The sequence below is a fragment of the Dipodomys merriami genome, unplaced genomic scaffold, assembly GCF_024711535.1.
Source record: "Dipodomys merriami isolate MVZ:Mamm:240054 unplaced genomic scaffold, mDipMer1.0.p SCAF_27, whole genome shotgun sequence".
In the NCBI taxonomy this organism is placed as follows: domain Eukaryota; kingdom Metazoa; phylum Chordata; class Mammalia; order Rodentia; family Heteromyidae; genus Dipodomys; species Dipodomys merriami.
The window spans coordinates 6036222-6049640 of record NW_027204159.1 but is presented as its reverse complement, the minus strand read 5'-3'; the positions used below and the strand labels follow the sequence as shown (position 1 = coordinate 6049640).

Genomic DNA, 13419 nt, shown 5'->3' with positions numbered 1-13419 from the left:
AATTAACTAGTGGAAACCAAGTTACTGCAACATCATTACTAAAGTCATGCCAACGCCAAAATTTTAATGCTTGTAAGAGAACTTCCTCTGTTACATTGAACAAATGTATTAAGGCAGTTAACTTTAAAAATATATTTATCCTAGTGCTATTTTTATCAGTTAAACAAGATAAGTCTTTAAAAAAAACAGCAATTTCAAAATGATAGGCAACATTAGAATTGAATAACCTCACTGTTCTTTCCTCGCTTCCAACTTACTATACTAGCACTTGAATCTCTGCAAAGCAGCATATGCTCCCACAAGGGTAATGATTCAGGAGACATCCTTGACACAACCCAAATCAAAGAAAATATAGCTACTACCCAAAAGACTTACACAGTCTAAGTCACACAGAACAACTTTAAATTATAAAACTCACAGATGACAACCAGTTAGATTTCTCAAATTTATATTTTGCTTTTCCTGTTCAAGTTAAATGAAGAGTAAATATATTAAATACTAAAACTGAAGGTAAAAGGGTCAATAAAGAACATTTTCTTTCATTACAGTCCTCAAAAATATATGAAGGATAGGAAATGGATGAAAGCACTTCTAACAAAAGACTCAAAAGGAAGTTCAAAAAAAGGCATACAAACAAAATAAATAAATAACTGGAAGAAAATTCTACTCAGACAGCAATAAGGTAAAGCAACAAATGAGAACTGAGAACTCAAGGCAAGAATGAGAAACATCACCAAAATAATTAGATTTAATGAAGTTATTACACTAATCTGAAAACCTAATTGACTTAACTTTAATCTCAGAATATTAAATGTTTCCTTGATATTGCTCTTCCAAGAACATCATTAACACATTTTGAAACTCATACTCTACATTCCATCATTTTTCTCTTGTGAAAAATTAACGAGTCCATACATAAAATCAAGCTCCTGATCTCAATCTGATTAACCAGCCTAGATAAGGAAAATTCAATCTGTCTCCACACACCCACACAAAGTTCCTCATAGCTATGTTTTATGTCTTCACATCATGAACTGAGTAAATCCAGACTTCACTGTCTCCTGTCTACCTCTCAAACCCTATTCATGGCAGTCACCTGACAGTTACTTTGTCCAGAACACATCTACCTTTTAACATCTATCATCCAGGCTGCCTATATTAGATGTGGGCACATCAGTCTGAAGCTGTAGACATCAGTACTGGACAGGAGACCAATTTTCACCTCTAGTCAGTTTCCAGAGTAACTCTATAGTCAGTTTCCAGAAGGAAAAAAATATATATCAAGAGAATCTGACAACTTATGCTCAATATTCCTTCTGTCAAGGATGAAATATATTATTTCCCTTTAAATTTCCTTGCCAAGATTCACAATGAAAAACACATTCTAGAATATGCAGTGTGTATATCTATATATGTATGTCAGTCAGTCTGACACACACACACACACACACACACACACACACACACACAAAATAGATTTTTTTTCAAGCTGTACCAAGGAAGTTTATACCCTAAAACTCTGTATCTGATCCTTTCTTTACACCACTGTCCTAAGATACCATCAGGTTTTTTGTGTATGTGAATTAATTTTTTTTTGGGGGGGGGGCGGTCCTGGGGCCTGAACTCTGGGGCCTGGATGCTGTCCCTCAGCTCTTCAGCTCAAGGCTAGCGCTCTACCAGTTGAGCCACAGCGTCACTTTCAGCTTTTTTCTTTTTGCTTATGTGGTGCTGAGGAAGTTCAAACCCAGGGCCTCAGGCATGCGCTCTACCACTGAGCCACCTTCCCAGCTCCATGTGAATGATTTTTACTTTAAAAAGCTGAGAAGAGGGGCTGGGAATGTGCTAAATGGTAAAGTGCCTAGCATTCATGAAGCACTGGGTTCGATTCCTCAGTGCCCCATAATTAGAAAAAGCGGGAAGTGGCACTGTGGCTCAAGTGGTAGAATACTAACCTTGAGCAAAAGAAACTCAGGGACAATGACTAGGTCCTGAATTTGAAGCTCCAGGACTGGCAAAAAAAAAGGCTGAGATGATGACTGCCATTAGAGAATATTCACAAATCAACTATAGGTACTCAGATTATTTGGCTACTATTTTAGTAGCTAACAAATAATGTTCTAAAACTAATCACATTTTTATATGAGGACTGAAGTAAAGACCAAAATTTAGCATTAAATATTGAAGCCAGGCACAAGTGGCTTACACCTGTAATCCTAGCTACTCAGGAGGCTGAGATCTGAAGATCAGGAGGCTGAAATCTGAAAATCATGGTGCAAAGCCAGCCCAATCAAGAAAGTCCATAAGACTCTTATTTCCAACAAACTACTCAGAAAAAGCCGGAAGTGGCACTATGTATGGTTCAAGTAGTAGAGCACTAGCCTCGAGCAAAAGCAGCTCAGAGGCAGTGCCCAGGCCGAGTTTAGGCCCCAGGACCAGCAAAAAAAACAAAAACAAAAACAAAAACAAAAACTACTGACTGCTTTTAATAAATTGGAGCCTTACAACCACTCAAGAACAATGAACAACATTATTAGCAACAGTTACCTAAAATGAAATACTGGTCCAAAAGGCCAGAATCTGAGAAGTTTCAAAAGGATCGTGGTTCAAAGCCAGCCAAAGCAGGAAAATTCCTAAGACTCTTATCTTCAGTTAACCACCAAAAAGCTGGAAGTGGAGCTGAGGCTCAAGTGGCAGAGCTCTAGCCTTGAACACAAAAAGCTCAGAGACAGTGCCTAGGCCTGGAGTTCAAGCTCCAGGACCAGCACCCAAAAAAAAAAAAAAAAACCCAACACCTAAACTAAATACAAAATTATGACATGTACAATCATTCTTGATTCCCAACTCCAAAGTAATTCTATTTCTGTTACATTACTAGATTAATGAAGGAAATCTGAAAGCAGCATCTCTAGTCCAATGAATCATGTCTTGATTGTTTAAAACCTGGTAGATTTTCAATCAGTGAGACAAATAGAATACTGCTGCAGAAAAAATATGTATGTATTTTTGGGAATGTACAGAAATATAAATACATTTTATACTGTCAAGTACTGTAAAAAAAAAACAAAGCAACCTTTTATTCTACTAAATAACTATTTTTCTGTTGATTGTTAAAGGGAAAAAAGAAAAATAATAGGGCTTCAATTAATCAACTAAGGAGAACATTTATAGATACCTAGCACTACCTTAATAATATTCACAGGCACTATCTTTCAGATATATTAGTAAACAACCAAAAAGTTCAACATCCATTACCACTGGTCTCATGCATACTAGACAAGTACTCTACAACTGAGTTATTACATTCCCAGCCCCAATATTGCCATTTTTTTTTACAAGAAGCCTTTTATGCCTATAAAGAAAAAATTGTTTTAAATCAGAGTATCCTAATATTTGCCCAAAAATAATTTGTGTGTATTCCTTAATTTCTTGTATCTAATATGAATATGTGACTCAAACTATGGCCACAGAAACCTACCAAGCAGAACCAAGCAGAGATAGGTTACAGACATTCAAAAGAAAATCAGTGATAGATATCATATATATATATATATATAACATGAAGAGAGAGATAAGGGGCTGGGAAGGTGGCACAGTGGTATAGCGTTTGCCTTGCATGCGAGGTCCTGGGTTCGATTCCTCAGCAAAAAGAAAAAAACCCGGAAGTGGTGCTGTGGCTCAGTGGTAGAGCGCTTGCCTTGCATGCCTGAGGCCCTGGGTCCCATTCCTCAGCACCACATAAGCAAAAAGAAAAAAAAAGCCAGAAGTGGCGCTGTGGCTCAAGTGGTAGAGTGCTAGCCTTGAGCTGAAGAGCTGAGGGACAGCGCCCAGGCCCAGAGTTCAGGCCCCATGACCGGACCCAAAAAAAAAAAAGAGAGAGATAAATCAAACTACCTGAGGCAAGTGGTTAAGAAAACTCTATATCCTAAGTACCTGAACTAAGCTCCCTGAACTCAGGAGGTATTCCTGGATTCCAAGTTATAAATAAATACATACATAAATTCCTTTTTGGCTCAAACAAGTTTAAGTTTAAATTCATGTAATTTGTAATTGGTAAGGTTGTATTTTATCTTCAAGCAAGAAATTGAAATATTCTACCAGAGTACAACTTGGAGATACATTTTTAAAGTCCTAAAATTGTGACCCTGAGAAAACTTTCAGAATGGTTATCTGAAAATTTTCATCAAGCTATATACTATTAACACATTTAACTCATAAAAGAAAAAGAAATCTGCCTCTCTATTCCTATTCTCAGGAAATATAAAGACAGAACCCAAAAGAAGTGAAAGGAAAGAAATAGTGTATGTACAAGTTCACTACATTATTTATATTAAAACACACACATACACAGAGATAATAATGATGCAAAAAGTATGTAGCTGGGAATTGGGATGTGGTTCAGTGATATAGTGATTGCCTAGCATGTGTGAGGTTCCTAGATTTGTTCTCCACAATATAAAACAAAAATGAATTAGAAAATAAATGTAGCTTTTAAAGATTACAGAGTCCAAAGTTATAACAATTACAAATACAATTAATGTTAAATTGTAAGAGAAATTAACAAAGCAGCAGAGGTAGCATATTTATATATGTTATATATTACAAAATTGGCTACAACTAGTGTTTAATTGAAGAGAAATTAACAAAGAAGAAGAACTAGCCCAACATACATAGTTCACAGCTTTAATCCTTGTTACTCAGGAGGCTAACATCTAAGGATCAAGGACTGAAGTCAGCCTGAGGAAGGAAAGTCTCTGAGGCATGTATCTCAGTTAAGCTCCAAAAGAACCAAAAGTAGAGCTGTGACTCATGTAATAGAGCACTAACCTTGAGCAAAAAACCTAAGGACAGCATTGAAGTCCTGAGTTCAAGCCCTAGGAGTTGGCACCAAAAAAAAAAAAAAAACCTAGAATTAAAATCAGGTAAAACATGTACGTAGCCAAGAAGACAAGGGAAAGAAAGGGAAGACAACAACCTAAAATTTTTGATTTTTTTTTGTTTGTTTGCAATAATGGGGTGAATTCAGGGCCTCATACTTCCTTATCAGGTGGCTCTACTGCTAGGCCACTCCTCTATCTCCTTGGAATGCTATTTATAATTGCTCAAATCTAACAAAATATAAAGAATTTAAACACTAATAAAAAAAAAACCTATAGGGGCTGGGAAGGTGGCTCAGTGGTAGAGCACTTGCCTTGCATGCCAGAGGCCCTGGGTTCGATTCCTCAGCACCACATAAGCAAAAAGAAAAAAGCCAGAAGTGGCGCTGTGGCTCAAGTGGTAGAGCGCTAGCCTTGAGCTGAAGAGTTGAGGGACAGCGCCCAGGCCCAGAGTACAGGCCCCATGACCGGACCCAAAAAAAAAAAAAAAATTAGACAATAGACCTTTAAAAAAAAAAAAAAAACCTATAAACTTTTGTAAGAAAAGATGAAAATCCACTGGGTGCCAGGGTGCCAGTGGCTCATACCTATAATCCTAGCTACTCAGGAAGCTGAGATCTGATGATGGCAGTTCAAAGCCAGCCCAGGAAGAAAGTTTATGAGACTCCAAATAATCGCAGAAAAAGCTGGAAGTAGTGCTGTGGCTCAAGTGGTTATGTGCTATCCTTGGACAAAAGAAACTCAGGGACAGGGCCTTGGCCCCGAGTTCAAGCCCCAGGACTAGCAAAAAAAAGCAAGAAAATAAGAAAATCTTCATGAGCTTTTTCATGAAGAAAAACTCTTAAGACATGGCACAATTGGTAGGTTTTCCATCAAAATGGAAAATTTTACTTTCACAACAACAACAAAAAACCTAACAGGATAAAAAAAAATAAGGAAAATCTTCACTTTCTCAGTGATATTCATGCCATAGAGCATCCACACACCAACTTGGATGGCTCTTAAGGACATGCTAAGCTGTAGGTAGGGTGGCAGAGCCAGTACTAAATATTCAGTGTATTTCCATTAATATGCCATTCTTAAAAGGCAGAACTATAGAGTGGAGAGCAGATTGGTTACCAAGCATTTGAGGTGAAAAAGGAGATATGAAGATGACTACAAAGAGGTAGTATGAGGGAGATGTTTGGGGGTTTTGATTTTGTTTTGATTTTTGTTTCTATTTTTTCTTGGTAGTACTGAGGACTGAATTGAGGTATGAACTCAAGATGGTCTCAATTTTTCATTTCACTTGGGCCAGCTTGGACTATTTATGCTTCCCACTGAAACTGGATTGATGGACACATGCCACTGTGCCCAGCTCTTTCAGCTGAGATAGATTCCCAATAACTTTTTTGCCAAGGCTAATATGTCTGGAATCATGATTCTCCCAATCTCAGCCTCCCAGCTGAGATGACAGGTATGCACCACCAAAATTAGCTTTTTATTGATTTAAATAAGAGTTGAGAATTTTTTACCCAGTAATGGCACAGAACCACAATCCTCCCAATGTCAATCTCCTGAGTAGCTAGGATTACAGGAATAAGCTACTGGCACCCAGTCTAGATTCCTTTGTTTTATCTTCAAAAAAAGATCAATTAGTTGGGACACTGGTGACTCACACCTGCAATCCTAGCAACTCAGGAGGCCGAGATCTGAGGGGTGTGGTGTGAAGCCAATCCAGGCAGGGAAGTCCATGAGACCACTACCTCCAATTAACCACCAAAACATCAGAAGTGAAACTGTGGCTCAAGGGGTAGAGCACCAGCCTTATGGGGACAGGGATAGGAGTGAGGGTGGAGAGAACAGCTCAGGGACAGAGCCCAGGCCCTAAGTTCAAGCCCCAGGATCAGAACCAAAAATAAAAATAAAAAATGAAGAATTATTTTGCAAAGGCAAGCTAGTAGTTAACTTGCACAAATAGTCATTTCTCCCTTTGCAATATTCTGTTGTATCAATCCCTTCCATAACAGATTCATAGGGCGGGGGGGGGGGGGCATACAAAGGAACCCTACCACAACGATTATCCTCAGATTCTAGGTCCTTCCCCTAAACTGCCTCTCAACCTCATTACTCCTTCTTCCTTCTTGCACACAGTTAAGAAACTATATCACCTTCCCCCCCCAAAAAAAAAAAAACATCAGTTTTACTCATATTCTGTGTTGCCCAGATGGCAGAATGTCTTAAAACAGGAAGAAAATTAAAGAGACATATTTCAGTTTAATTTAAGAAAAAGGCTTAAAAAAAAAAACTACTGGAAAGAGTTACTTCCTGAGGCAGTGAGTCCTATGTCACTTGCTATACTGAAGCATATGGGAAGCTGTGAGACCTATCTCAACAATAAAATTCTCTGATTCTACATCATTTCACTAATTGTCCTCCCTTCTTGGCCTCACATTCCAACCTACACTCTAAACTCTACCTCTGAGACAGAATCATGGGTGCAAGCCTATAATTCCAGCTACTTGTGAGGCCAAGGCAGGAGGATGGCAAGTCCCAAGCAAGTCTGTGCTACACAGTGAGACCCTTTATTTAAACATCAAAAATAAAAATATTATAAGTAAAAGCTAACCCTTGACCCTTTTTGGTGCTAGAATCAAACCTTGTACATGTCAAGTTCCCACTCTACCACTAAGCTACACTCCGAGCCCCTGACTCAAATTTTCTTATCAGCTAATATTCTAGTAGTACCCACCCCTAGTCAGAGTCCTCACTGTTCCAAATTTGCATGTGTATTTTTCTTATCTAGATAATTTCTCCCTTCCAATCTTTCACTTATTCAAAATCTAGCACAAGCTTTAATACCTTGATTTCCGATCCTACAATTACTCTCCCATTCCTCAGCCACACATGGTATTCCTTTATTTTCATGTCCATTGATCCTGATATAAGGTCTACACCAAAACAGAAAAAAAGCCTCTTGGCTGCTAGAAGAGTTTCCATCAGTTTATGATTATTCAGACTTTTTTCTGTATCTGATATGACAGGTAGGCAGCTATCACATCCAGCATTTCTGTTGAAATGGGGATCTCAGACACTTTTTTGCCCAGCCTAGAACAATGATCCTCCCAATCTCTGTGTTTCCAATAGTCTCAACTACAGCTGAGCCAATGGTGCTTAGCAAAAACTCCACTTTTACTTTTTTTTTTTTTTTAATCCGGTCGTGGGGCCTGAGCTCTGGGCCTGGGCGCTGTCCCTCAGCTCTTCAGCTCAAGGCTAGCGCTCTACCACTTGAGCCACAGCACCACTTCCGGCTTTTTTCTTTTTACTTATGTGGTGCTGAGGAATTGAACCCAGGGCCTCATGCATGCAAGGCAAGCACTCTACCACTGAGCTACCTTCCCAGCCCTCCACTTTTACTTTTAAAGGAGTGTCCAAGATTTGTAGACATATTAAACACCACTTAAAGCTGGGCGTCGCGTCGGTGCCTCAAGCCTGTAATCCTAGCTACTAAGAAGGCTGAGATCTGAGGATCATGGTTCAAAGCCAGCCCAGGCAGGAAAGTCCATGAGACTCTTATCTCCAATAAACTAATAGAAAACTGGAATAAGCACTATGGCTCAAGCAGCAAAGCACTCCCCTTGAGCTGAAGAGCGCAGGGACAGCACCCAGGCCCAAAGTTCAAGCCCCATGACCAACCAAAAAATTAATAAATAAATAAACACCACTTACAGGTTTCAAAAATGTTAAGTAAACAGACACAACAATATAGCCAACCTATCTCAATTTATTAAGAAAGAATCTGTGCCTAACCATGTCCATAATACACATTTTATTCTATTTGAACAGGAAGTTTTCACTATTATTTACCAAGATTCTCCAAAGGGGTAAGGTATATATAGCTCATTCATTCTTGCCTCACATGAGATTGCCTCACATCCACAAAGCAATATCCTGAGTTCAATCCCCTATACCACAAAAAAGAAAAAGATTCTTCAAAAAAAAAAAAAAAAGCTGAAAAGAAAAACAAAAAGTACTAGCTTCTTAGCTGACACTATGATAACAGGAAATATATTTTTTGTTTTGTTTCTGTCCCAGAGAAAAAGCAAGTTATAGTGATAATCATAAATAACTGCAAAGTTGAACTGAGACAAACCTTTATGATTCAGAACCACATGAAGAAAAATAACAAGAAAACAACAGATATGCATCCTAAATTGTTGTATTTTTTCAGAAGGAGGAGGTATATGCTGCACCATGACTGCTATAGATTTGTACCAGAGAAACTTTATAAACAGAAATATAAAGTGAAATAAGAAGTTAACTTCAGCTAGGCGCCAGTGGCTCACACCTGTAATCCTAGCTACTCAGGAGGCTGAGATCTGAGAATCAGGGTTCAAAGCCATCCCTGGCAAGAATGCCGATGAGACTCTTATCTCCAATTAACCACCAGAAAACCAGAAATGGCACTGTGGCTCAAGTGGTAGAGCGCTAGCCATGAGCTGAAGAGCTCAGGGACAGCACCCAGGTTCAGAGTTCAAGCCCCACAACCAATCCAAAAAAAAAAATAAAGTTAACTTCAATAGTTTAATGTATTTTGAAAATAAGTATCTTGGCCAACAGACTCAATAGACTTGACCAAACTCATCTGTTATAATTATAAACTTCATCATAGGCTGCAAGAAGGTCTAGAGAACAGAACTTTCCCATACAGAATAGTACTCTGCTCAACCAGGGGGTTTAAAACTAGACCATTCAATTGCTTTAAGCTTATTCAAAACCAAGTTTGAGTTCATTCTAGTGTCCTCTAGAAGTTCACCAAGAACCTATCAATTTGTAAATGTGTTTGCAGATTTATCAAGTAAGAAGAGTTCATACTAGATTAAAGTAGTTCTAATACAATGATTGGTGTCTTTGGAAGAAGAGAGAATTTACAAAGATATATAAGAAACAGTATGTGCCAAAATACCAGGACACTGGTAGTAGTATGCTAAGGATAACTGAAAACCACAAGAAGCTGGAACAGAGGCATCGAACAGATTCCTCCTGATTTGCAAGAAGGAATCAACCCTGCCAATATCATGACTTCAGATTTCTGACCTTCAGAACTAAGAGGATAAATTTACCTTTTTTAAGCCACCAAATTTGTATTCATTTATTTCATGGGTAATTTTATAATTTTGGTATTGAAGCACTTTTCTTCAGTCTGAATATTGAGAAAAATACTCACCAAACAAGGTTTTTAGTTCACAATTCAAACAAAATTGGAAATGTCACCTCATTCTCATGGACTGCCCCTTGAGTGTACTTTTCTTTAATTATTATTATGGGGTACTTTCATAGAAATGAATTTCATGTTTGGACTACATATACTTTGCTGCCTAGGCACCAGAGAGATAATGAAGTTCCTTAAAAGCCAAAAAGCACCAGTCCATAAGAAGGGCTCAATTCACCTTAAGTGATATCCAACAGTCTAGAAAAAAAACATATACCTTTGTTGAAATCTCCTGCTGGAACACAAGTTAAAATGTGAAAACTGGCGATTTTAAGAGTAAGTAAGACGGCCACCAGACTGGGAGAAGATGTTTACCAAATATACATCCAATAAGGGCATAACATCCAGAATATATAAGGAACTCAAGAAATCCCCCCAAAACTTAATAACCCAATCAATAAATGGGCAGAAGGGCTAAAGAGAGACTTTTCAGAAAAAGAATGACAAAAAATACATGAGGAAATGCTCAATGTCTCTGGCCATAAAATGCAGATCAAAACAACATTGACCCTCCCCCACGGTATAACCCCTGCTTTCACTGTATTTGATATTGGTATAATTTGTGGAGGGAAAGGGGGGAAAAATCATTTAAACAGGGATACAGGTGGGCCCATTGCAACAATGAGATGTACAATGAGATTTACAACTTTGGTGGGAGGGGGTTGGAGGGCCAGGTAGGGAGGATGGGGAGGGGGGATGGGAAGGGACGGAAAGGGGAAACAAAGGAGGAGGCAACAATGCTTGACAAGAAATGTACTCATTATCTTGCCCATGTAATTGTAACCCTTCTGTACAGCATTTTCACAATTAAAAAAAAAATTGAGATTCCATCTCACCCTCGTTAAGATTAAACAACAAATGTTGGTGGGATATGAGGAAAAGTAACCTTATTACACTGTTGGTGGAAATGTAAACTAATATGACCACTCTGGAAGGCAGTTTGAAGATCCCTCAATAAACTAAATATAAAACTACCCTATGATCCAGCCATAACACTCTTGGGCATCTGCCCAGAGACAAGTCAGGATATGGTAAAGATACTTGAACGTCCATGTTCACTGCTGCACTATTCATAATGGTCAAATTATGGAAACAGCCCAACTACCCTACAACAGATAAGTGGATCAAGAAAATGTACACACAATGGAATTTTACTCATCCATTAGAAAGAATATAACATGTGCAGGAAAATGGATGAACCTAGAACAAATCATGGTTTTTTTTTGTTTGTTTGTTTTTTGTCTTTTCTTTTCTGGTACTGGGGATCGAACCCAGGACGTTGCACTTGCTAGGCAAGCGCTTTGCCACTGAGCTACATCCCAGCCCACAAATCATGTTTTAAGTAAGACAGGGTACATGTTTTCTTTCATATGGAAGCTAGATCAAAAATACAAGGCATGATAATACATACAGGCTCAATGCATTAACAAACTGACAAAAGAAAGGTGTAACTCCTAAAGTGAATCCAAAGGTGTAAAAACTAAAGTACTATTTATCAAAACAAATAGTAAGTGGAAACATGTTTTATATAGGGGCAAAGGAATGGAGGGAGGGAAGATAAGCAAATGTAGTCAAATGTATTCAATGTATGGTAGGTAAAAAATGAAACTTGTAGGCAGGGACCAGAGGAGGGAAAATGGGAAAGAACAAAAGGAGGGATGACATTGTCCAAGAAACATTGAACTGATAACCTGACATGGAATTTTAGGCCTTTGTACAACTACTTAAGTTAAAAATACTGCAAAAAGGGAAATAAAGTTTATATTCCAGAAATCCTCTTTTCAAATTTGTAACCCAAAAATGACAATTTCTCTCACTTTTACTGATAAACTGTAGATTACCATTAACCTTCTAGTAATTCTGAGTTTCTCAAAATAAATATGCATGACAAATAGGCATGACAAAATGGAACTTTTAGGGTTTTTTCAGAATCATTTTCAGAATGAGTATCATCAAACTACTTATCTTTCTATTTTACTGCCCCACATTGTAAGAATTAAAAAAGAGCAAGGTGCTGGTAGCGCATGTCTATAAAACTCAGGAGGCCGAGATCTGAGGTTCACAGTTCAAAGCTAGCCCAAGCAGGAAAGTTTGTGAGACTCTTGTCTCAAATAAACCACAAGAAAACCAGAAGTGACGCTATGACTCAAAGTAGTAGAGCTCTGGCCTTGAGCAAAAAAAAACTCAGGGACAACCCCCAAGCCCTGAGTCCAAGCCCCACAACTAGCACCAAATACAAAAAACAAAGAAAAAAAAATTATTGAACTGATAACACAAAAATTGCTGACCATGAAAAGTCTTCTTTTTCAGCTTTTTTTCTTTTAGCTTACACTGGATATGGAGGAAAAAGGGGAAGGAATTTCAATGTTAAATTTCCATACATGAGAAAGTCTTCTTTAAATATTATTTTTGTAAGGGCTGGAAATGAGATCAGGTGTAGAACACTTGTGAAAGTGTGAATGTGAAAGACCAAGTTCCATTCCCAACACCTCAAAAGAAAAAAGGATTTTTCTAGAAAGACCTCTCTGTATAATAAGCAATATTAATTTACCTTGTTTTCGTACATCTTCTACAGCAGCCACAAGCTCCTCCTTGAGAAACTGACTCTCTTTCGCAATTTTATCGCCCTTCTCCAAGAAATTCTCAGTTGCTTGTTCAACAGATGCAGCCAAAACATGAGCCTTTTTAGAACGACCTCTTTTTTTGTTAGAGGGGCCCTTAGTATTGGTGTTTACCAGGGTTGTAACCTAAATATTTCATTTGAAAAAGAAAAAACAAGTAAATTAAACTGTTGTCATTTAACTGAAACTAAGATGAAGTAAATATTGTCGTGCAGTGGTAAAACACTTGCCCAGCACAACTGAAGACTAGGTTCAATTCCTACATTGAAAGCCAGGCGCTGGTGGCTCATGCCTGTAATCCTAGCTACTCATGAGGCGGAGATCTGAGGATCATGGTTCAGAGCCAACGCAGGGCAGGCAGGAAGGTCTGCCCTGCAGGAAGGTCCATGAGACTCTTATCTCCAATCAGCCACCAGAAAACTGGAAGTGGTGCTGTGGCTCAAGCAGTACTCTCCTTGAGCTCCTTGAGCTAAAGAGCTCAGGGACAGCACCCAAGCCCAGAGTTCAAGCCCTATGACTGACCAAAAAAAAAAAAAAAAATTGAAATGATAGTAAATCTAAATTTTGAAATGATTTAGCTTTCTCAATATGTAAGAAATGTAACACATATTTTAATTCCTCAAGTATCATACGGTTTTTAATTTGATTTTTATAAAGAAAAATAATTATTAGA

At 38.1% G+C, this 13419-nt stretch overlaps 1 protein-coding gene across 1 annotated transcript in view; it reads right to left on the bottom strand.

Moving 5' to 3' along the window:
* Ctnna1 (catenin alpha 1) overlaps positions 1 to 13419 on the bottom strand; it is a 150004-nt gene that overhangs the window by 103864 nt on the left and 32721 nt on the right. The window contains exon 3 of the mRNA XM_070036108.1: positions 12677 to 12872. Within this exon, the coding sequence (XP_069892209.1) occupies positions 12677 to 12872 (196 nt within the window). The remainder of the gene's footprint in view (positions 1 to 12676; positions 12873 to 13419) is intronic.